The sequence below is a fragment of the Salvelinus namaycush genome, unplaced genomic scaffold (genome assembly GCF_016432855.1).
Source record: "Salvelinus namaycush isolate Seneca unplaced genomic scaffold, SaNama_1.0 Scaffold84, whole genome shotgun sequence".
NCBI classification, from domain to species: Eukaryota; Metazoa; Chordata; class Actinopteri; order Salmoniformes; family Salmonidae; genus Salvelinus; species Salvelinus namaycush.
This window is the reverse complement of record NW_024061575.1, coordinates 158,838-182,436: the sequence shown is the minus strand read 5'-3', so window position 1 is coordinate 182,436 and position 23,599 is coordinate 158,838. Positions and strand designations below refer to the sequence as shown.

The following is a 23,599-nucleotide window of genomic DNA, read 5'->3' as shown; positions in this document are numbered from 1 at the left end:
TTCAGACCCTTTACTCAGTACTTTGTTGAAGCACCTTTGGCAGCGATTACAGCCTCGAGTCTTCTTTGGTATTGTAACGATCGTCGTAGGTGACCAAGGTGCAGCGTTGTACGTGTTCATGCTTCTTTATAAAAATAAAAAAAACACCAAACAAAACAACAAAAGAACAACGAACGTAGCGTCTTGAAGGCTCACCAGAGCTAACAAAAACAACATCCCACAACCTAAGGTGGCAAAACAGGCTGCCTAAGTATGATTCCCAATCAGAGACAACGATAGACAGCTGTCCCTGATTGAGAACCATACCCGGCCAAAACATAGAAACACAAATCATAGCAATAAAGAACATAGAATGCCCACCCAAATCACACCCTGACCAAACCAAATAGAGACATAAAAAAGGCATCTCTAAGGTCAGGGCGTGACAGGTATGACACTACAAGCTTGACACATCTGTATTTGGGGAGTTTCTCCCATTCTGCTCTTCAGATCCTCTCAAGCTCTGTCAGGTTGGATGGGGAGCGTCGCTGAACAGCTATTTTCTGTTCAAGTCCGGCCTCTGGCTGGGCCACTCAAGGACATTCAGAGCCTTGTCCCGAAGCCACTCCTGCATTGTCTTGGCTGTGTCCTTAGGGCCGTTGTTCTGTTAAAAGGTGAACCTTCGCCCCCAGATGAGGTCCTGAGTGCTCTTGAGCAGGTTTTCATCAAGGATCTCTCTGTCCTTTTCTCCGTTCGTCTTTCCCTCAATCCTGACTAGTCTCCCAGAGCCTGTCGTTTAAAAACATCCCCACAGCATGATGCTGCCACCACCATGCTTCACCGCAGGTTGTCTTTCTTGAGATGGTTGTCCTTCTGGAAGGTTCTCCCATCTCCACAGAGGAACTCTGGAGCTCTGTCAGAGTGACCATCAGTTTCTTGGTCACCTCCCTGACCAAGGCCCCTCTCCCCCGATTGCGTCACGTCTGGAGGAAACCTGGCAACATCCCTACGGTGAAGCACGGTGAAGCATGGTGATGGCAGCATCATGCTGTGGGGGTGTTTTTCAGTCAAGTTTGGCTACTTTCGAAGAATCTGAAATATAAAATATATTTTGTATTGTTTCACTATTATTCTACAATGTAGAAAAGAGTCAGAATAAAGAAAAACCCTTGTCAGTGTGTCCAAACTTTTGACTGGTACTGTATATGATTGTAATGTTTTGTTAAGCCTGAAGCTAGTTACTTGAAATTAGACATAATCAGGCCAAAAATGATTTTAAAAATGCTATTAACTGACATGGATAGGTAGCTAATGAAACACAAATGGACATGTACAGTAGCTGACTAGGCTATTCAAACTGTAACATTGGCTAGCTTTCAATACATTGGATAAATGGTGGAGTTACCTCTAAATACTATCAAGATAATTCTTATTGCAGCTGAATATTTCAGATATTTATATTTATAAAACATATATTTATCTTATTTCAGTCTTTGGGAACTAGATATATCTGTTTATCTTCATCAGACAGCAGCTCACGTTTTCACAAGAGGCTGTAGTTACATCGTAGATTAAAGCAGGCCATTGGCTGCCTACATCACCAGGGGTATGTACGGGACCTCTGATTGGTTCCAAGTTTAGGAGTTCGGCAAATTTGCCTGAACAGACAAGAGTGTTAAAATATACTTTTTATGAGAAAATGTGCAACAATTGAAGGTGACAACAAAAGTTATAGTCATAACAATATTTTCTGTGATATTTTGCCCACTCCAATCAGCAGATGGCGGTTTGGGGCTTTTAGGTTATGCTGCTAGTGTGACGTATAATCTAGTGGACGGAACGCTTCTTTCAACAGTCAGCCAGACACCTCGGTAGCTTGCTAGACAAAATACTCAACCAATAAAGCTCTTTAGAGTATAGTAGCTACTGTGTTTTAAACACACTCCTGTCGTCAAGTTAGTTATCCGATTTACGGTGTTGTTGTTATTGGTCAGCTAGCTGGCTGGTTAAGTTAGCATTAGCCTAGCTAGCTAACATCCCCGACCATGAGCTCACTAAGCTACTCTCCTCCTGCTATAGAAGAGGATGTCTGCTGGACGGAGAAAGAAGTTCTCGTGAAAGAAGAGGAGGAAGAGGAGGCTGTTACAATACAAAAACAAGTAGAGGATGAGGCTGTTACCGTGAAAGAAGAAGAGAAAGACGTTTCAGTGAAAGAAGAGGAAGACGCGTTCAGAGTGAAAGAGGAGGAGGAAGAGAAAGAGGAGGATGCCGTTTTTGGAGTGAAAGAGGAGGAGGGGGAGATGACTGTTACATCGAAAAAGGAGGAGGAAGAAGAGGAGGAAACTGGTTATCTGGGCCCGGTTTCCCAAAGGCAACTTAAGGCGTCCAATGGTTCAAACAATGAACTTAGCTGTAAAAGGATTTTGAGAAACCGGGCCTTGATTAACACTAGTAAGTACTGTCTTAAAAACAGAGTCACGAACTCTGCAGTTGTTGAACTGATGTGTGGTGTTAAAGGTGAAATCTGCAGTTGCTACATCCATATTGGGACTTTTAAATTATTGATATATGGCCGGCCAGTGGTCAGTCCTTGCATCCATAGGTCTCTCTATGAATTTGGAATGACGGCTTTGTTATTGTTTGAACTGCAGATTGATTGATTGATTGATTGTGGCTTTTTTAAAGGGACAACCTAGGATTTAAACAGCAACAAAATGGCTGCCTGAGACTTGGTTTGGTAAACGGATGGGGGCTGGAGAAATGTAACCACTCTCAAATTCATAGAGAACGATATTGTAGCAACCGTAACTCAACACCGAGCGACCTCGTCAAGAAGTTCAGACATCTTGGCATAACGGTTATAAGGTGTTGTCTTGACAGTCGCTGAACTCACTATGTATACAAGGACCTTCCAGAAGGTCAAAATTATAGTTTTAACCAGGTTGAGGCTATACAGTGTTTGTTTATAAACAGTGGCGTTATACAAGCTTATGTTTTGGTTTCTGGTGGGGTAATACAGTTGAAACATTTGAGGCATTTATAAGTTTTATTCTATAGGAATCAAGAGCTATAATGACTTCATTTAGTCAGCTGGTCGAATGTTTGGTTGATCGACTGTTGGTCGACTGTTGGTCGTCAAATTATATGTTTTATGGCACGAGACACTTGTCTGATTCGTTCCTGTCTCAGTGGACTAATCCATTGCGGAGGCTGTGGGGACAGTACAAGATTTAGCCCCTGATTTAGCTGTCTTATTAAAGTTTTTCAGACAAGCTTTTGTGATTGGAGATAAAAATCCCCATGTCGTTTCCTGCTCAGGATGTGCAGCCGTCACTGACGCTCGTTTAATGTCAGCTGGTCAGAGACACAGTCTGAGGGCTACCGATCACGTCTTTGAGCTGTCCCAGATGTCCCAATATTTTAAAACATGTTTGATTTTATCGGCCCTAATCTACAATGAGATGTGGAACAACAAGTTTTGAGAACGGTGATCAGAAATAGCCAATGAGAGCTCGTTAGAGAAGAAGCCATCGAGATGGTAACATTGTGGAGACTCTCCAGCAGGAGAGATGACTACTAGTATGTGTTTGTATTTGCCTTTAACCAAAGCCAGTGGGAAATCATTACAGCTTTGAAGTTCACGAGCAATGTTATTCAATTCAAAGTGTTTGGTGGATATTTCAACTCTGTAGTGTAAGGGTGAATGTCTGACTGAAAAGGTTTATGCGGCTGCTTTGAGCCACAGCTTGTTCTAGCTACGTTAACAATCTAATTACATCATCACATCATTGTGTAATTACATCATCACATCATTGTTACATCATAAACGTTTATAAGAGTGAGGAGCTCGAGGAAAGACTCTTGTTTAATGTGATTTAATGTTTAAGGCTCAGAGATGTTATGATTTGCAGTGCCTTAGACCGCGCAGCGGTCTGCATCTCAGTGCTTGAGGCGTCACTACAGACAACCTTACCGTTCTCGTTGTCAGAGTGAACACGTTGTTTACAGAGCTGTATTATTACAGTCTAACCGTTGTCAGAGTGGACACGTTGTTTACAGAGCTGTATTATTACAGTCTTACCGTTGTCAGAGTAGACACGTTGTTTACAGAGCTGTATTATTACAGTCTAACCGTTGTCAGAGTGGACACGTTGTTTACAGAGCTGTATTATTACAGTCTTACCGTTGTCAGAGTAGACACGTTGTTTACAGAGCTGTATTATTACAGTCTAACTGTTGTCAGAGTGGACACGTTGTTTACAGAGCTGTATTATTACAGTCTAACTGTTCTCATTGTCAGAGTGGACACATTGTTTACAGAGCTGTATTATTACAGTCTCACCGTTCTCATTGTCAGAGTGGACACGTTGTTTACAGAGCTGTATTATTACAGTCTAACCGTTGTCAGAGTGGACACGTTGTTTACAGAGCTGTATTATTACAGTCTTACCGTTCTCATTGTCAGAGTGGACACGTTGTTTACAGAGCTGTATTATTACAGTCTAACCGTTGTCAGAGTGGACACGTTGTTTACAGAGCTGTATTATTACAGTCTAACTGTTGTCAGAGTGGACACGTTGTTTACAGAGCTGTATTATTACAGTCTAACCGTTCTCATTGTCAGAGTGGACACGTTGTTTACAGAGCTGTATTATTACAGTCTAACCGTTGTCAGAGTGGACACGTTGTTTACAGAGCTGTATTATTACAGTCTAACTGTTGTCAGAGTGGACACGTTGTTTACAGAGCTGTATTATTACAGTCTAACTGTTGTCAGAGTGGACACGTTGTTTACAGAGCTGTATTATTACAGTCTTACCGTTGTCAGAGTGGACACGTTGTTTACAGAGCTGTATTATTACAGTCTTACCGTTGTCAGAGTGGACACGTTGTTTACAGAGCTGTATTATTACAGTCTAACCGTTGTCAGAGTGGACACGTTGTTTACAGAGCTGTATTATTACAGTCTAACCGTTGTCAGAGTGGACACGTTGTTTACAGAGCTGTATTATTACAGTCTAACTGTTGTCAGAGTGGACACGTTGTTTACAGAGCTGTATTATTACAGTCTAACTGTTGTCAGAGTGGACACGTTGTTTACAGAGCTGTATTATTACAGTCTAACCGTTGTCAGAGTGGACACGTTGTTTACAGAGCTGTATTATTGCAGTCTAACTGTTGTCAGAGTGGACACGTTGTTTACAGAGCTGTATTATTACAGTCTAACTGTTCTCATTGTCAGAGTGGACACATTGTTTACAGAGCTGTATTATTACAGTCTCACCGTTCTCATTGTCAGAGTGGACACGTTGTTTACAGAGCTGTATTATTACAGTCTAACCGTTGTCAGAGTGGACACGTTGTTTACAGAGCTGTATTATTACAGTCTTACCGTTCTCATTGTCAGAGTGGACACGTTGTTTACAGAGCTGTATTATTACAGTCTAACCGTTGTCAGAGTGGACACGTTGTTTACAGAGCTGTATTATTACAGTCTTACCGTTGTCAGAGTGGACACGTTGTTTACAGAGCTGTATTATTACAGTCTAACCGTTCTCATTGTCAGAGTGGACACGTTGTTTACAGAGCTGTATTATTACAGTCTAACTGTTGTCAGAGTGGACACGTTGTTTACAGAGCTGTATTATTACAGTCTTACCGTTGTCAGAGTGGACACGTTGTTTACAGAGCTGTATTATTACAGTCTAACCGTTGTCAGAGTGGACACGTTGTTTACAGAGCTGTATTATTACAGTCTTACCGTTCTCATTGTCAGAGTGGACAGGTTGTTTACAGAGCTGTATTATTACAGTCTAACCGTTCTCATTGTCAGAGTGGACACGTTGTTTACAGAGCTTTATTATTACAGTCTAACTGTTCTCATTGTCAGAGTGGACACATTGTTTACAGAGCTGTATTATTACAGTCTTACCGTTGTCAGAGTGGACACGTTGTTTACAGAGCTGTATTATTACAGTCTTACCGTTGTCAGAGTGGACACGTTGTTTACAGAGCTGTATTATTACAGTCTAACCGTTGTCAGAGTGGACACGTTGTTTACAGAGCTGTATTATTACAGTCTAACTGTTCTCATTGTCAGAGTGGACACATTGTTTACAGAGCTGTATTATTACAGTCTTACCGTTGTCAGAGTGGACACGTTGTTTACAGAGCTGTATTATTACAGTCTAACTGTTCTCATTGTCAGAGTGGACACATTGTTTACAGAGCTGTATTATTACAGTCTAACCGTTGTCAGAGTGGACACGTTGTTTACAGAGCTGTATTATCACAGTCTTACTATTCTGTTAATGGTTTGCCTAATGGAGGAACCTGGTGAGATAAATACTGTTAATGGTTTGCCTAATGGAGGAACCTGGTGAGATAATGTTCAGATAATCCAGTTAGGAAATTTGGTAAAGGTATTCCTTTTCTAAGTAATATGTTTCCTAAGGATTAATGTTTTGTGAACAAAGAGCAGCACTGTAGCTGTACAACAATCTGCCACACTGCTAAGGGTTTCAGCAACTTCAATTATTTATTTATAGCCTAGAATCATCCACTATACTACTGTGAAAACAATAAGACTAAATATGTCTATTGTTGCTCACTTGACTGTCTTGTTAAGATAATTGTCAAATAAGTTTATAAAAGCATTTAAATATTCATTACAGACGTAAATTGTTGTACAACATCATGGGCATCACCTTTCAGCTAAAATAAACTGTGGATTTCTGCTGTTGTGGACCTTTAACCTTCTGTCTGACCTTGTTGTTCACACAGGAGAAGGATGTGACTATTGTGGATCCTCTGGGGAGTCTCAACATCATCATGAAGCTGATGTGACAGAGAAAAAATCACAATCACACCAGAGAATACACACAGGAGAGAAACTTTTTAGCTGTGATGAATGTGGGAAGAGTTTTACTCAGTCAATCAACCTGATATCCCACCAGAAAATACACACTGGAGAGAAGCCTTACCACTGCTCTGACTGCGGAAAGAGGTTCTCAAGAGCAGAGAACCTAAAAGTACACCAGAGAATCCATACAGGAGAGAAACCTTATAGCTGCTCTGACTGTGTGAAAAGTTTTTTTTTGTCAGCACATTTAAAATCACACCAGAGAATACATACAGGAGAGAAACCTTATAGCTGTGATGAATGTGGGAAGAGTTTTACTCAGTCAAGCAACCTGATATCCCACCAGAGGATACACACAGGAGAGAAATGTCACAGCTGCTCTGATTGTCGGAAGAGATGCACCACTTTATCAGACCTCAAAAGACACCAGAGAATTCACACGGGAGAGAAACCTTATAGCTGTGACCAATGTGGGAAGAGTTTTGTTTCATCTAGCCAGCTGACTGTACACCAGAGAACACACACAGGAGAGAAATGTCATAGCTGTGATCAATGTGGGAAGAGTTTTACTCAGTCAAAGAACCTGATATCACACCAGAGAATGCATACAGGAGAGAAGCCTTACCACTGTTCTGACTGCGGGAAGAGTTTCCCCAGATCAGATTCCCTAAAAAGACACCAGCGAACACACACAGGCGAGAACCGTCTTAGCGAGAAATCTCATAGCTGTGATCAATGTGACAAGAGATACTCTGATAAAAGATCTCTGATCAAACACCAGAAAATACATGAAGGAGTTGTTTCATGATATCAATGAAATAATGTCACACTGTAGAATGTTTTAACATTTGGAGTATTTTAATGATGTCACAATGTAGAATGTTTTAACATTGTAGTAGAAGTATTTTAATGATGTCACAATGTAGAATGTTTTAACATTGTAGTAGGAGTATTTTAATGATGTCACAATGTAGAATGTTTTAACATTGTAGGAGTTGTATTTTAATGATGTCACAATGTAGAATGTTTTAACATTGTAGGAGTTGTATTTTAATGATGTCACAGTGTAGAATGTTTTAACATTGTAGGAGTTGTATTTTAATGATGTCACAGTGTAGAATGTTTTAACATTGTAGTAGAAAAATCCAGGTTCTGAATTGAAAGATTACTATTTAACAAAAAAAGAGCTGTGTTACACTTACCTCGTTGGTGACCCACTTGAATTAAAATGCAACACTTCAAAATGTAGCTAGCTGTTTGCTACAAATTGTGCTCTAATCAGTGATGTACACATTATTCACTGATTCCGTGTGGTTTTTGATCTGTTAGTTTTAACAGGATATGCAACGTCATCTCCCCCCTCTCGTGCAATTTATTTCCAAGGGATATCGATATGAGTGATGACAAATAGTGTTACATTTCTCTTAGTTCTGGGGACCCCTAAATTTAAATGCATCACTCCAAAATGTACATGACTGTCTTCTGCTAATTGTAGTTATTCCACTATTGAAGAAGCATGACTCAAATCACCTCATATTTCAAACATCCAGCCTGACCAAAGATACATGTTTAATTATTCCTCACCATTCAGTTAATTGTTGCTAATACCTATTAACAACGGGGTGTACATTTGGTTTTGATTTTGAAAATTTCATAACATTTTCAATTCATGTAACATTTGCAACCAACTTACAATTTTTATAAATGTTTATAAAACAATGTAGTAAAACAAGCTTATATTTCTGGTTGGATATTACATTCTATTCTTACTATTTTAATCAAAAATTCCTTAGAATGCTCATTAGTCTTTCAGTTTGTTATTCTATAGTTTTAATCCCCTTATGTTTGTTGTGTTGTAAATATTAAAGTTTTTATTTTCATAGTTTTTTTATTACGTTTTTTTCCCTGTGAATCCATGTCTGAAATGTGCTGTAGAAATAAAGCTTGATTTGATTTGAACATATTGTAGAACAAATGAACCCAATGACCGACCAATCAACAGACTCTTGCAAAACAAAAGAACAGATATGTGTAAAAGCAACCCATATCTTGGTCCATCTTAGTACGATAAACTATAAATTCAGTATAGGGCGGCAGGTAGCCTAGTGGTTAGAGCGTTGGGCCAGTAACCGAACAGTTTCTGGATCGAATCCCAGAGCTGACGAGGTAAAATCTGTTCCCTGGTAGGCCGTCATTGTCAATAATAATTTGTTCTTAACTGACTTGCCTGTTTAAAGTAGGTTAAAGGTTAAAGTAAGGTTAAAGTAAAAAAATAGCTTCCGTCATGTAAAAATAGTGTAAGTTTATCACTTTTCAACCAATCCAGTACATTTTTGTTGAACATGTTGAAATTGTAGTGTAATATAGAAATACTCATCAACTGGCTGAGTCACCATTTAGTTTGGAAATGATCCAACCATTATGTAGGTTGGTGGAAATGATCCAACCATTATGTGGGTTGGTGGAAATGATCCAACCGTTATGTAGGTTGGTGGAAATGATCCAACCATTATGTAGGTTGGTGGAAATGATCCATCGACTGAGGATGAGGGGTCTCCATTTTGTAGATGTTGAATAATAATAATAAACTACATTGATCAATCTGACTCCATTATTGTGTGAATGCTATATATCTATCTACCTAGAGAGTTGACAAATATATTTTTCGTAGCTGTCTAAATACCACCACAGACTGATGCTGGCACTAAGACCGCACTCAATGAGCTGTATACGGCCATAAGCAAACAGGAAAACGCTGATCCAGAGACGGTGCTCCTAGTCGCTGGGAACTTTAATGCAGGGAAACTCAAATCCATTCTACCTAATCTCTACCAGCATGTTAAATGTGCAACGAGGGGGGAAAAATAGACCACATTTACTCCACACACAGAGACGCGTACAAAGCTCTCCCTCGCCCACCATTTAGCAAATCTGACCATAATTCTATCCTCCTGATTCCTGCTTACAAGCAAAAACTAAAGCAGGAAGCACCAGTGACTCAGTCAATAAGAAAGTGGTCAGATGATGCTAAGGACTGAAAATTACTGCTGAGCCCTTAGGAAACACTGGAACTATTGTTCTCTCCTGCAGTGTTTTTTATAACTGTATATGCATGGGCTTGGTCTCATGAGTAGAAGGTGTTAACGTAGGCAGTTGCATCACTAGGAGTTGACTGCAAGCATAATAAAGCAACTTGGACTGTTTTTATTTTGCAGAACTTACTCTGAAACATACGTGCTGTGTCGTCAACTTCTGTCTGCAATTGCATTAATACAGGTTTGATTGATTTACTTAAAGAAGATATTGTCTGATTGTTGATTTCACCAATAAGCCAATGATTGACAAGGAACAAGGAACCTACCCCAACAATACCCTCCGACGAACCATCAAACAAGCGAAAAATAAGCCACTGTAGTTTTTTTTGAGCGAGCGTTAAGACGACTTTCAAGTGGTAAGACATGCATAACAGCAACAGAAACCATTAGTAAGAAGGGGCTAGAAGCGTCTTATATGGTGAGCTCCCGAGTGGCTAGGACAGGCAAGCCCCGTACTATAGTGGAGGACTTAGTTCTTCCTGCTGCCGCGGATATGGCTGGGACAATGCTGAGGGAAAAAGCCCCAAAAAAACTATACAGACAATGACTTTATCAAACAGCACTGTTTCGCGACTTATCAGTGACATGGCAGGAGATGTTTTGAAACAATTACTGCTTCGCATACAAGCCAGTGAATTCTATGCGTTACAGCAGGATGAGACAACAGACATGGCGGGCCTGGCACAGCTCCTGGTATATGTCTGTTACGTTTATGGGGGGTCAATTAAGGAAGACATCCTCTTCTGCAAACCACTGGAAACCAGGACAATAGGAGAGGATATTTTTTAAGTACTGGACAGCTTTGTGACATCAAATGGACTTTGGTGGACAAGATGTGTTGTTATCTGTACTGATGGCGCAAAAGCCATGACAGGGAGACAAAGTGGAGTGGTAACGCGTGTGCAAGCAGTTGCTCCCGACACCACTTGGGTACACTGCAGCATCCAACGAGAGGCTCTTGCTGCCAAGGGAATGCCTGACAGCTTGAAAGACGTTTTGGACACTACAGTGAAAATGGTTAACTTTGTTAAAGCAAGGCCCCTGAACTCTCGTGTATTTTCTGCACTATTCAATGATATGGGCAGTGACCATGTAACGCTTTTACAACATACAGAAGTGTGCTGGTTATCAAGCGGCAAAGTATTGACACTTTTTTTTTTAAATTGAGAGACGAGCTTAAAGTTTTCTTACTGACCATCATTTTGGGTGCTCAATTATGCAGGTACTTTCCCGAAACTGATGACACAAACAACTGGATTCGTTATCCCTTTCATGCCCTGCCTCCAGTCCACTTACTGATATCTGAACAAGAGAGCCTCATCGAAAATGCAACAAGTGGTTTTGTGAAAATGTAATTTAATTAGAAGCCACTGACAGATTTCTGGATTGGGCTGCACTCAGAGTATCCTGCGCTGTTAAGACACGGATGCCTTTTGCAACCACATACCTATGTGAGAATGGATTGTCAGCCCTCACTGGCATGAAAACTAAATACAGGCACAGACTGTCTGTGGGAAATTATTTAAGACTGAGACGCTCTCCAGTACAACCCAGCATTGCAGAGTTATGTGCATCCTTTCAAGCACACCCTTTTCATTAACCTGTGGTGAGTTATTCGATAAACAAATAAGATTTTATATGTAAGATGGTTAAATAAAGAGCAAGATTATTGATTATTATTATATTATTATTTGTGACCTGGTCCTATAAGAGCTCTTTGTCACTTCCCACGAGCCGGGTTGTGATAAACACTCACACTCATTCTTATGTTTAATAAATGTATCGAAAAGTGTGTGTGTGGGAGGCTTACAAGATGACAAAAAAAACATTTGAGAGTGCGCTGACCCTGGTGCTAGAGGGGGTACGCAGCTGGAGGTTGAATGTTTGAAGGGGTACGGGACTATAAAAAAGGTTAGGGAACAACTGCCCTAGACCCACTCCAATTTGCATACAGATCCACAGATGATGCAATCTCTACTGCACTCCACACTGCCCTTTCCCACCTGGACAAAAGGAACACCTATGTGAGAATGCTATTCATTGACTACAGCTCAGTGTTCAAAACCATAGTGCCCTCAAAGCTCTTACTAAGCTAAGGACCCTGGGACTAAACACCTCCCTCTGCAACCTGATATTGCACTTCCTGACGGGTCGCCCCCTGGTGGTAAAGGTGGGGAATAACACATCCACCACGCTGATCATCATAAAGAGGGCCCCTCAGGGGTGCGTGCTCAGTCCCCTCCTGTACTCCCTGTTCACTCAGGACTGCATGGCCAAGCACGACTCCAACACCATCATCAAGTTTACCGATGACACAACAGTGGTAGGCCTGATCACCGACAACAATGAGAGACTATAGGGAGGAGATCAGAGACCTGGCCGTGTAGTGCCAGGACAACAACCTCTCCCTCAACATGATCAAGACAAAAGAGATGATTGTGGACTACAGGAAAAAGAGGACCGAGCACGCCCCCATTCTCATCGACGGGGCTGCAGTGGAGCAGGTTGAGAGCTTCAAGTTCCTTGGTGTCCACATCACCAACAAACTAACATGGTCCAAGCACACCAAGACAGTCGTGAAGAGAGCACGACAAAACTTATTCCCCCTCAGGAGACTGAAAAGTTTTGGCATGGGTCCTCAGATCTTCAAAAGGTTCTACAGCTGCACTATCGAGAGCATCCTGACTGGTTGCATCACTGCCTGTTATGGCAACTGCTCGGCTCCCGACCGCAAGGCACTACAGAGGGTAGTGCGTACGCCCCAGTGCATCACTGGGGCCAAGCCTCCTGCCATCCAAGACCTCTATACCAGACGGTGTCAGAGGAAGTCTTAAGAATTGTCAAAGACCCCAGCCACCCAAGTCACAGACTGTTCTCTCTGCTACCTCACGGCAAGCGGTACCGAAGCACCAAGTCTAGGTCCAAAAGGCTTCTTAACAGCTTCTACCCCCAAGCCATAAGACTCCTGAACAGCTAATCAAGGGCTACCCAGACCCCTCTTTTACGCTGCTGCTACTCTCTGTTGTTATTGTCTATGCATAGTCACTTTAACTGTACCTACATGTACATATTACCTCAATTACCTCAACTAACCGGTACCCCCGCACATTGACTCTGTACCGGTACCCCCTGCATATAGCCTCGCTACTGTTATTTTACTGCTGTTGTTTAATTATTTGTAACTTTTTTTTTTGTTCTTAAAACTTAAACATTGTTGGTTAGGGCTTGATATAAGATGCAAGTGTCTAGGTTTACCATTATGCAATTATTATTAAGTTGAGGAACAAGGAGCTAATATCTTGCAATTGATGTATTAGCATTAAATGATTGAGTTAACCTTAGCTCAGAGATGCACAGTTAGAGACTGAGCATATATGCTATGTACAGTGCGTTTGAAATATCATAAAAATAATAAATATGTATATGTACATAAATATCATTTCCCCACATATTATTATGTTATTTTTCTAAACGGGTCAAATTATTCTATAATTTATTTAAAAAAATAATAATCCTCATCAATCTACCCAAAATACCCCATAATGACATCACAATACCCCATAATGACATCACAATACACCATAATGACAAAGCAAAAACAGATTTTTATATTTTTTTGCTCATTTATAAAAAATAAAAAAAAACAGTAAATATCACATTAACATAAGTATTCAGACCCTTTACTCAGTACTTTGTTGAAGCACCTTTGGCAGCGATTACAGCCTCGAGTCTTCTTTGGTATTGTAACGATCGTCGTAGGTGGAATTAGACCAAGGTGCAGCGTGGTACATGTTCATGCTTTTTTATTTTAAAAAAACAAACACCAAACAAAACAACAAAAGAACAACGAACTTGACGGCTCACCAGAGCTAACAAAAACAACATCCCACAACCTAAGGTGGCAAAACAGGCTGCCTAAGTATGATTCCCAATCAGAGACAACGATAGACAGCTGTCCCTGATTGAGAACCACACCCGGCCAAAACATAGAAACACAAATCATAGAAATAAAGAACATAGAATGCCCACCCAAATCACACCCTGACCAAACCAAATAGAGACATAAAAAAGGCATCTCTAAGATCAGGGCGTGACAGGTATGACACTACAAGCTTGACACATCTGTATTTGGGGAGTTTCTCCCATTCTGCTCTTCAGATCCTCTCAAGCTCTGTCAGGTTGGATGGGGAGCGTCGCTGAACAGCTATTTTCTGTTCAAGTCCGGCCTCTGGCTGGGCCACTCAAGGACATTCAGAGCCTTGTCCCGAAGCCACTCCTGCATTGTCTTGGCTGTGTGCTTAGGGCCGTTGTTCTGTTAAAAGGTGAACCTTCGCCCCCAGATGAGGTCCTGAGTGCTCTTGAGCAGGTTTTCATCAAGGATCTCTCTGTCCTTTTCTCCGTTCGTCTTTCCCTCAATCCTGACTAGTCTCCCAGTCCCTGCTGCTGAAAAACATCCCCACAGCATGATGCTGCCACCACCATGCTTCACCGTAGGGATGGTGCCAGGTCTCCTCCAGATGTGACGCTTGGCATTCAGAGCAAAGAGTTCAATCTTGGTTTGATCAGACCAGAGAATCTTTTTTATCATGGTCTGAGTGGGCTCTCATGTGCCTTTTACTGAGGAGTGGCTTTCGTATGGCCCCTCTACCATAAAGGCCTGATTGGTGGAGTGCTGGAGAGATGGTTGTCCTTCTGGAAGGTTGTCCCATCTTCACAGAGGAACTCTGGAGCTCTGTCAGAGTGACCATCGGGTTCTTGGTCACCTCCCTGACCAAGGTCCAATTCCCCCGATTGTTCAGTTTGGCCGGGCGGACAGCTCTAGGACGAGTCTTGGTCACCTCCCCGACCAAGGTCCAATTCCCCCGATTGTTCAGTTTGGCCGGGCGGACAGCTCTAGGACGAGTCTTGGTCACCTCCCCGACCAACGTACATTCTGGAAATCATGTCTCACACTTGGTCATCGCTCCTGAGTGGCGCAGTGGTCTAAGGCACTGCATCTCAGTGCAAGAGGCGTCACTGCAGTCCCTCGAATCCAGGCTGCATCACATCTGGCTGTGATTGGGAGTCCCATCGGGCGGCGTACAATTGGCCCAGTGTTGGCTGGGGTGGGCCGTCATTGTAAATAACAATTTGTTCTTAACTGACTTGCCTAGTGAAATAAAGGTTAAATATATATATTTTCTTTAAATAGTTAGTAGAATAATGATTGGAAAGATGTTCAACTTTTATAAGAGACAGTTAGCAGCAGCCTCTTCTTCGTCTGCAGTCGCAGAGGTTGGAAATGAGACAGAGAGAGTCAAAGCCTAGAGAAACCATTAACCTGGTGAGAGTCATCAAACGCTGGGAGCAAACCTTCTATTTCTAGGAGCACTATTATACCCTCTGTCCCTGTCCCTCGCTCCTCTCTCTCCCATCAGCCTTATACCCTCTGTCCCTGTCCCTCGCTCCTCTCTCTCCCACCAGCCTTATACCCTCTGTCCCCTGTCCCTCGCTCCTCTCTCTCCCACCAGCCTTATACCCTCTGTCCCCTGTCCCTCGCTCCTCTCTCTCCCACCAGCCTTATACCCTCTGTCCCCTGTCCCTCGCTCCTCTCTCTCCCACCAGCCTTATACCCTCTGTCCCTGTCCCTCGCTCCTCTCTCTCCCACCAGCCTTATACCCTCTGTCCCTGTCCCTCGCTCCTCTCTCTCCCACCAGCCTTATACCCTCTGTCCCTGTCCCTCGCTCCTCTCTCTCCCACCAGCGTTATACCCTCTGTCCCCTGTCCCTCGCTCCTCTCTCTCCCACCAGCCTCTTACCCTCTGTCCCTGTCCCTCGCTCCTCTCTCTCCCACCAGCGTTATACCCTCTGTCCCCTGTCCCTCGCTCCTCTCTCTCCCACCAGCCTTATACCCTCTGTCCCTGTCCCTCGCTCCTCTCTCTCCCACCAGCCTCTTCGAGCTGCTAGAGGTCATGTCTTTACTTACCTTCTTCTTTTAGTAGGAAAGCTAATGTGTTTTTTTATCTTCATACTATCAAGATAATTCTTATTGCATGCTGAATATTTCAAATGCTCTAAAACACATATTTATCATCAGACAGCAGCTCACGTTTTCACAAGAGGCTGTAGTTACATCGTAGATAATAGCACGCCATTGGCTGCCTACATCACCAGGGGTATGTACGGGACTTCTGATTGGTTCCAAGTTTAGGCGTTTGGCAAATTTGCCTGATCAGACAGTGTTAAAATATAATTTTTATGAGAAAATGTGCAATAATTGAAGGTGACAACAAATGTTATAGTCATCATATCAATATTTTACTGTGATATTTTACCCACTCCAATATGGCGATGTGTGACTTTAAGGCGATGCTGCTAGTGTGACGTATAATCTAGTCGACGGGACGCTTCTTTCAACAGCAGCAACAGTCAGCCACCTCGGTAGCTTGCTAGCCAAAATAGACGAACAAATAAAGCTCTTTATAGTATAGTAGCCACTGTGTTTTAAACCCTCTTCTGTCGTCTAGTTAGTTATCCGATTTAATTTAATATTTACGGTGTTGTTATTGGTCAGCTAGCTGGCTGGTTAAATTAGCATTAGCCTAGCTAGCTAACAACCCCGACCATGAGCTCACTAAGCTACTCTCCTCCTGCTACAGAAGAGGAGGCCTGCTGGACGGAGAAGGAGGCTCTCGTGAAAGAGGAGGCGGAAGAGGAGGCTGTTACAATACAAAAACAAGTAGAGGGTGAGGCTGTTACAGTGAAGGAAGAAGAGAAAGACGTTACAGTGAATGAGGAGGTAGAGGCGTTCAGAGTGAAAGAGGAGGAGGAGGAGGAGATGACTGTCACAACGAAAAAGGAGGAGGAAGAAGAGGAGGAAACTGGATATCTGGTCCCGGTTTCCCAAACGCATCTTAAGGCATCCAATGGTTCTAACGATGAACTTAGCCATAAGATGGTTTTGAGAAACCGTTCCCTGATTAACACTAGTAAGTGCTGTCTTAAAAACAGAGGCATAAACTCTGCAGTTGTTGAACTGATGTGTGGTGTTAAAGGGGGAATCTGCAATTGCATCTATATATTGACTTTTAAATTATTTAGGACTTGCCATCCGTAAGGTCAAAATGATAGGTTTAACCAGGTTGAGGCTATACAGTGTTTTATTACAAACAGTGGCATTATACAAGCTTATGTTTTGGTTTCTGGTGGGGTAAGACAGTTGAAACATTTTAGGCATTTATAAGTTATATTCTTCAAGAATCAATGGCTGTAAGGGCTGACCCCATTTAGTCAGCTGGTCGATTGTTTTGGTCGACAGGCTGTTGGTCGAGCAAGATCTTTTTAGTCGAGCAGTCGCAAATTATATACATGTTTTATACATGGTCCCATCTGGGAATGGATGGTCCATTTACTTCTAAATAAACTGTTCAACTTCTTGGACCATTCAACAGTCTAGATTTACCAGGTTATTACTTCTAAATAAACTGTTCACCATCTGGGACCATTCAACAGTCTAGATTTACCAGGTTATTACTTCTAAATAAACTGTTCACCATCTGGGACCATTCAACAGTCTAGATTTACCAGGTTATTACTTCTAAATAAACTGTTCACCATCTGGGACCATTCAACAGTCTAGATTTACCAGGTTATTACTTCTAAATAAACTGTTCACCATCTGGGACCATTCAACAGTCTAGATTTACCAGGTTATTACTTCTAAATAAACTGTTCACCATCTGGGACCATTCAACAGTCTAGATTTACCAGGTTATTACTTCTAAATAAACTGTTCACCATCTGGGACCATTCAACAGTCTAGATTTACCAGGTTATTACTTCCAAATCAAATCAAGTTTATTTTATATAGCCCATCGTACATCAGCTAATATCTCGAAGTGCTGTACAGAAACCCAGCCTAAAACCCCAAACAGCAAGCAATGCAGGTGTAGAAGCACGGTGGCTAGGAAAAACTCCCTAGAAAGGCCAAAACCTAGGAAGAAACCTAGAGAGGAACCAGGCTATGAGGGGTGGCCAGTCCTCTTCTGGCTGTGCCGGGTGGAGATTATAACAGAACATGGCCAAGATGTTCAAAATGTTCATAAGTGACAAGCATGGTCAAATAATAATCAGGAATAAATGTCAGTTGGCTTTTCATAGCCGATCATTAAGAGTTGAAAACAGCAGGTCTGGGACAGGTAGGGGTTCCATAACCGCAGGCAGAACAGTTGAAACTGGAATAGCAGCAAGGCCAGGTGGACTGGGGACAGCAAGGAGTCATCATGCCCGGTAGTCCTGACGTATGGTCCTAGGGCTCAGGTTCTCCGAGAGAGAGAAAGAAAGAGAGAAGGAGAGAATTAGAGAGAGCATACTTAAATTCACACAGGACACTGGATAAGACAGGAGAAGTACTCCAGATATAACCAACTGACCCTAGCCCCCCGACACAAACTACTGCAGCATAAATACTGGAGGCTGAGACAGGAGGGGTCAGGAGACACTGTGGCCCCATCCGATGATACCCCCGGACAGGGCCAAACAGGAAGGATATAACCCCACCCACTTTGCCAAAGCACAGCCCCCGCACCACTAGAGGGATATCTTCAACCACCAACTTACAATCCTGAGACAAGGCCGAGTATAGCCCACAAAGATCTCCACCACAGCACAAACCAAGGGGGGGCGCCAACCTAGACAGGAAGATCACGTCAGTACCTCAACCCACTCAAGTGACGCACCCCTCCTAGGGACGGCATGAAAGAGCACCAGTAAGCCAGTGACTCAGCCCCTGTAATAGGGTTAGAGGCAGAGAATCCCAGTGGAGAGAGGGGAACCGGCCAGGCAGAGACAGCAAGGGCGGTTCGTTGCTCCAGAGCCTTTCCGTTCACCTTCACACTCCTGGGCCAGACTACACTCAATCATATGACCTACTGAAGAGATAAGTCTTCAGTAAAGACTTAAAGGTTGAGACCGAGTCTGCGTCTCTCACATGGGTAGGCAGACCGTTCCATAAAAATGGAGATCTATAGGAGAAAGCCCTGCCTCCAGCTGTTTGCTTAGAAATTCTAGGGACAATTAGGAGGCCTGCGTCTTGTGACCGTAGCGTACGTGTAGGTATGTACGGCAGGACCAACTCGGAAAGATAGGTAGGAGCAAGCCCATGTAACGCTTTATAGGTTAACAGTAAAACTTTGAAATCAGCCCTTGCCTTAACAGGAAGCCAGTGTAGGGAAGCTAGCACTGGAGTAATATGATCAAATTTCTTGATTCTAGCAGCCGTATTTAGCACTAACTGAAGTTTATTTAGTGCTTTATCCGGGTAGCCGGAAAGTAGAGCATTGCAGTAGTCTAACCTAGAAGTAACAAATGCATGGATAAATTTTTCTGCATCATTTTTGGACAGAAAATTTCTGCTTTTTGCAATGTTACGTAGATGGAAAAAAGCTGTCCTTGAAACAGTCTTGATATGTTCGTCAAAAGAGAGATCAGGGTCAAGAGTAACGCCGAGGTCCTTCACAGTTTTATTTGAGACGACTTTACAACCATCAAGATTAATTGTCAGATTCAACAGAAGATCTCTTTGTTTCTTGGGACCTAGAACAAGCATCTCTGTTTTGTCCGAGTTTAAAAGTAAATAAACTGTTCACCATCTGGGGCCATTCAACAGTCTAGATTTACCAGGTTATTACTGCTAAATAAACTGTTCACCATCTGGAACCGGCAGGAGATCTCCAGCCGCAGGGTTTTCTTCAGGGGGTCGACCACCGTGGTGACACGAAGGCCCCTGAAGGACGGGGTCCAGCCACGGAATTGGAGTCGGTACCCCTCGAGCATTGTGGACAATACCCCAGGGGAACTCCACACCCTCGTCCCAATTTGCCCTTTGAGATTGGGAGAAGCGTCCGAGGCCTGGGGAATGGGTGTGTCAGGGGTCCTGCCGGGGCCCGCCTCTCCTCTGACGCCCCCGAGTGCCTGGGTCCCCCCGGCACATCCCTATGGCGGTGACGGTTGACAGGTCGTAGCTCCACTGCACGCAGTGCCCCCCCCCCCCCCCCCCCTGTCGTCCCCCAGCACAAGAAGATGGGGCAGGAGAGGGACCCCACCGTCGTTTAGTAATTAGCAGAGAACCCACGCTATGGCGGGGAGCAACATAGAACAAGTCAGTCGTCAAGTTGTGTAAGGTCATTTACATTTTGTGGCAGCAAGAGCCACCATACTAATGGATGCACACAGAGTTGTAGTGTAACATTAACAAAAACACAAGTACGACAGATCAACCGCACACAGCGAGTGGAGCACTCAAGAGGAGGGGCGGCCATGTTGTGGCCAGCTGCTCCAGGCTGCAAACAGCCAGTGAGTATACTTCCACGTAAGATATTACACTTACCAGTGACTTACCAAGCAAACTTCAGAAATGTTGTACCTCAAACCATACGGACGTCCGCCGATAAAATGAAAGAGAACGTGTGTCATGGGGTTTATATATAGGGTCGGTCCCCAGCCGTGACACAGGTGTACACGGGAGTGAATCTGTCAATCCTCACCTCGGATGTATCCCTTCGCCTCGGAGTGATACCAATATATTGGAGTGACATACGTACATACCTAACCTTCGATCCAGTATAGCTCACATAACCGTGGTTACATACGTAACCTTGGATCCAATATAGTGAAACGTAACCGTGGTTACATACGTAACCTTCGATCCAATATAGCTCACATAACCGTGGTTACATACGTAACCTACGATCCAATATAGCTCACATAACCGTGGTTACATACGTAACCTTTGATCCAATATAGCTCACATAACCGGGGTTACATACGTAACCTACGATCCAATATAGTGAAACGTAACCTTCGATCCGATATAGTGAAACGTAACCGTGGTTACATACGTAACCTTCGATCCAATATAGTGAAACGTAACCGTGGTTACATACGTAACCTTCGATCCAATATAGTGAAACGTAACCGTGGTTACATACGTAACCTTCGATCCAATATAGTGAAACGTAACCTTCGATCCAATATAGTGAAACGTAACCGTGGTTACATACGTAACTTTCGATCCAATATAGCTCACATAACCGTGGTTACATACGTAACCTTTGATCCAATATAGCTCACATAACCGGGGTTACACACGTGGGGGAACCTGGTGAGATAAATACTGTTAATGGTTTGCCTAATGGGGGAACCTGGTGAGATAAATACTGTTAATGGTTTGCCTAATGGGGGAACCTGGTGAGATAAATACTGTTAATGGTTTGCCTAATGGGGGAACCTGGTGAGATAAATACTGTTAATGGTTTGCCTAATGGGGGAACCTGGTGAGATCAATACTGTTAATGGTTTGCCTAATGGGGGAACCTGGTGATATAAATACTGTTAATGGTTTGCCTAATGGGGGAACCTGGTGAGATAAATACTGTTAATGGTTTGCCTAATGGGGGAACCTGGTGAGATAAATACTGTTAATGGTTTGCCTAATGGGGGAACCTGGTGAGATAAATACTGTTAATGGTTTGCCTAATGGGGGAACCTGGTGAGATAAATACTGTTAATGGTTAGCCTAATGGGGGAACCTGGTGATATAAATACTGTTAATGGTTTGCCTAATGGGGGAACCTGGTGAGATCAATACTGTTAATGGTTTGCCTAATGGGGGAACCTGGTGAGATAATGTTCAGAGAATCCATTTAGGCAATTTGGTAAAAGTATTCCTTTTCTAAGTAATATGTTTCCTAAGGATTAATCTTTTGTGAACAAAGAGTAGCACTGTAGCTGTACAACAATAGACCAAAAGTAATCTGACACACTGCTTAGGGTTTCAGCAACTTCAATAATGTATTTATAGCCGAGAATCATCCTCTATACTACTGTGAAAACAATAATACAAAATATGTCTATTGTTGCTCACTTGACTGTCTTGTTAAGATAATTGTCAAATAAGTTTATAAAAGCATTTAAACATTCATCAAGGACGTACATTGTTGTACAACATCATGGGCATCACCTTTCAGCTAAAATAAACTGTGGATTTCTGCTACTGGGGCCTTTAACCTTCTGTCTGACTTTGTTGTTCACACAGGAGAAGGATGTGACTATTGTGGATCCTCTGGGGAGCCTCAACATCATCATGAAGCTGATGTGACAGAGAAAAAATCACAATCACAGCAGAGAATACACACAGGAGATAAACCTTTTAGCTGTGATGAATGTGGGAAGAGTTTTACTCAGTCAAGCAACCTGATATCCCACCAGAGAATACACACTGGAGAGAAGCCTTACCACTGCTCTGACTGCGGAAAGAGGTTCTCAAGAGCAGAGAACCTAAAAGTACACCAGAGAATCCATACAGGAGAGAAACCTTATAGCTGCTCTGACTGTGGGAAGAGTTTTTTTTTGTCAGCACATTTAAAATCACACCAGAGAATACATACAGGAGAGAAACCTTATAGCTGTGATCAATGTGGGAAGAGTTTTACTCAGTCAAGCAACCTGATATCCCACCAGAGGATACACACTGGAGAGAAATGTCACAGCTGCTCTGATTGTGGGAAGAGATGCACCACTTTATCAGACCTCAAAAGACATCAGAGAATCCATACAGGAGAGAAATGTCATAGCTGTGATCAATGTGGGAAGAGTTTTACTCAGTCAAAGAACCTGATATCACACCAGAGAATGCATACAGGAGAGAAGCCTTACCACTGTTCTGACTGCGTGAAGAGTTTCCCCAGATCAGATTCCCTAAAAAGACACCAGCGAACACACACAGGCGAGAACCGTCTTAGCGAGAAATCTCATAGCTGTGAACAATGTGACAAGAGATACTCTGATAAAAGATCTCTGATCAAACATCAGAAAATACATACATGAAAGAGTTGTTCCATGATATCAATGAAATAATGTCACAATGTAGAATGTTTAAACATTGTAGTAGGAGTATTTTAATGATGTCACAATGTAGAATGTTTTAACATTGTAGAAGGAGTATTTTAATGATGTCACAATGTAGAATGTTTTAACATTGTAGAAGGAGTATTTTAATAATGTCACAATGTAGAATGTTTTAACATTGTAGTAGGAGTATTTTAATGATGTCACAATGTTGTAGGAGTATTTTAATGATGTCACAATGTAGAATGTTTTAACATTGTAGTAGGAGTATTTTAATGATGTCACAATGTTGTAGGAGTATTTTAATGATGTCACAATGTAGAATGTTTTAACATTGTTGAAGGATTATTTTAATGATGTCACAATGTAGAATGTTTTAACATTGTTGAAGGATTATTTTAATGATGTCACAATGTAGAATGTTTTAACATTGTAGTAGGAGTATTTTAATGATGAAAAATCCAGGTTCTGAATTGAAAGATTACTATTTAACATAAAAAGTGTTGTGTTACACTTACTTCGTTGGTGACCCACTTGAATTAAAATGCAACATTTCAAAATGTAGCTAGCTGTTTGCTACAAATTGTTGTCTAACCAGTGATGTACACATTATTCACTGATTCCGTGTGGTTTTTGAGCTGTTAATTTTAACAGGACGTGCAACCTCATCTCCCCCCTCTCGCAAAATTTATTTGCAAGGGATATCGATATGAGTGATGACAAATAAGTGTTACATTTCTCTTAGTTTTGGGGACAACTAAATTTAAATGCATCACTCC

The 23,599-nt window shown here is 42.3% G+C and overlaps 1 protein-coding gene across 1 annotated transcript; it reads left to right on the top strand.

The window, feature by feature from the left end:
- The first annotated feature begins 2,279 nt into the window (after positions 1 to 2,279).
- LOC120043024 (zinc finger protein 271-like) lies at positions 2,280 to 22,799 on the top strand. Its single transcript, XM_038987756.1, has 3 exons — positions 2,280 to 2,430; positions 6,763 to 7,629; positions 22,105 to 22,799. The coding sequence occupies exons 1-3, from the start codon at positions 2,280 to 2,282 to the stop codon at positions 22,797 to 22,799; spliced, it is 1,713 nt and encodes a 570-aa protein (XP_038843684.1).
- The last annotated feature ends 800 nt before the right edge of the window (positions 22,800 to 23,599 follow it).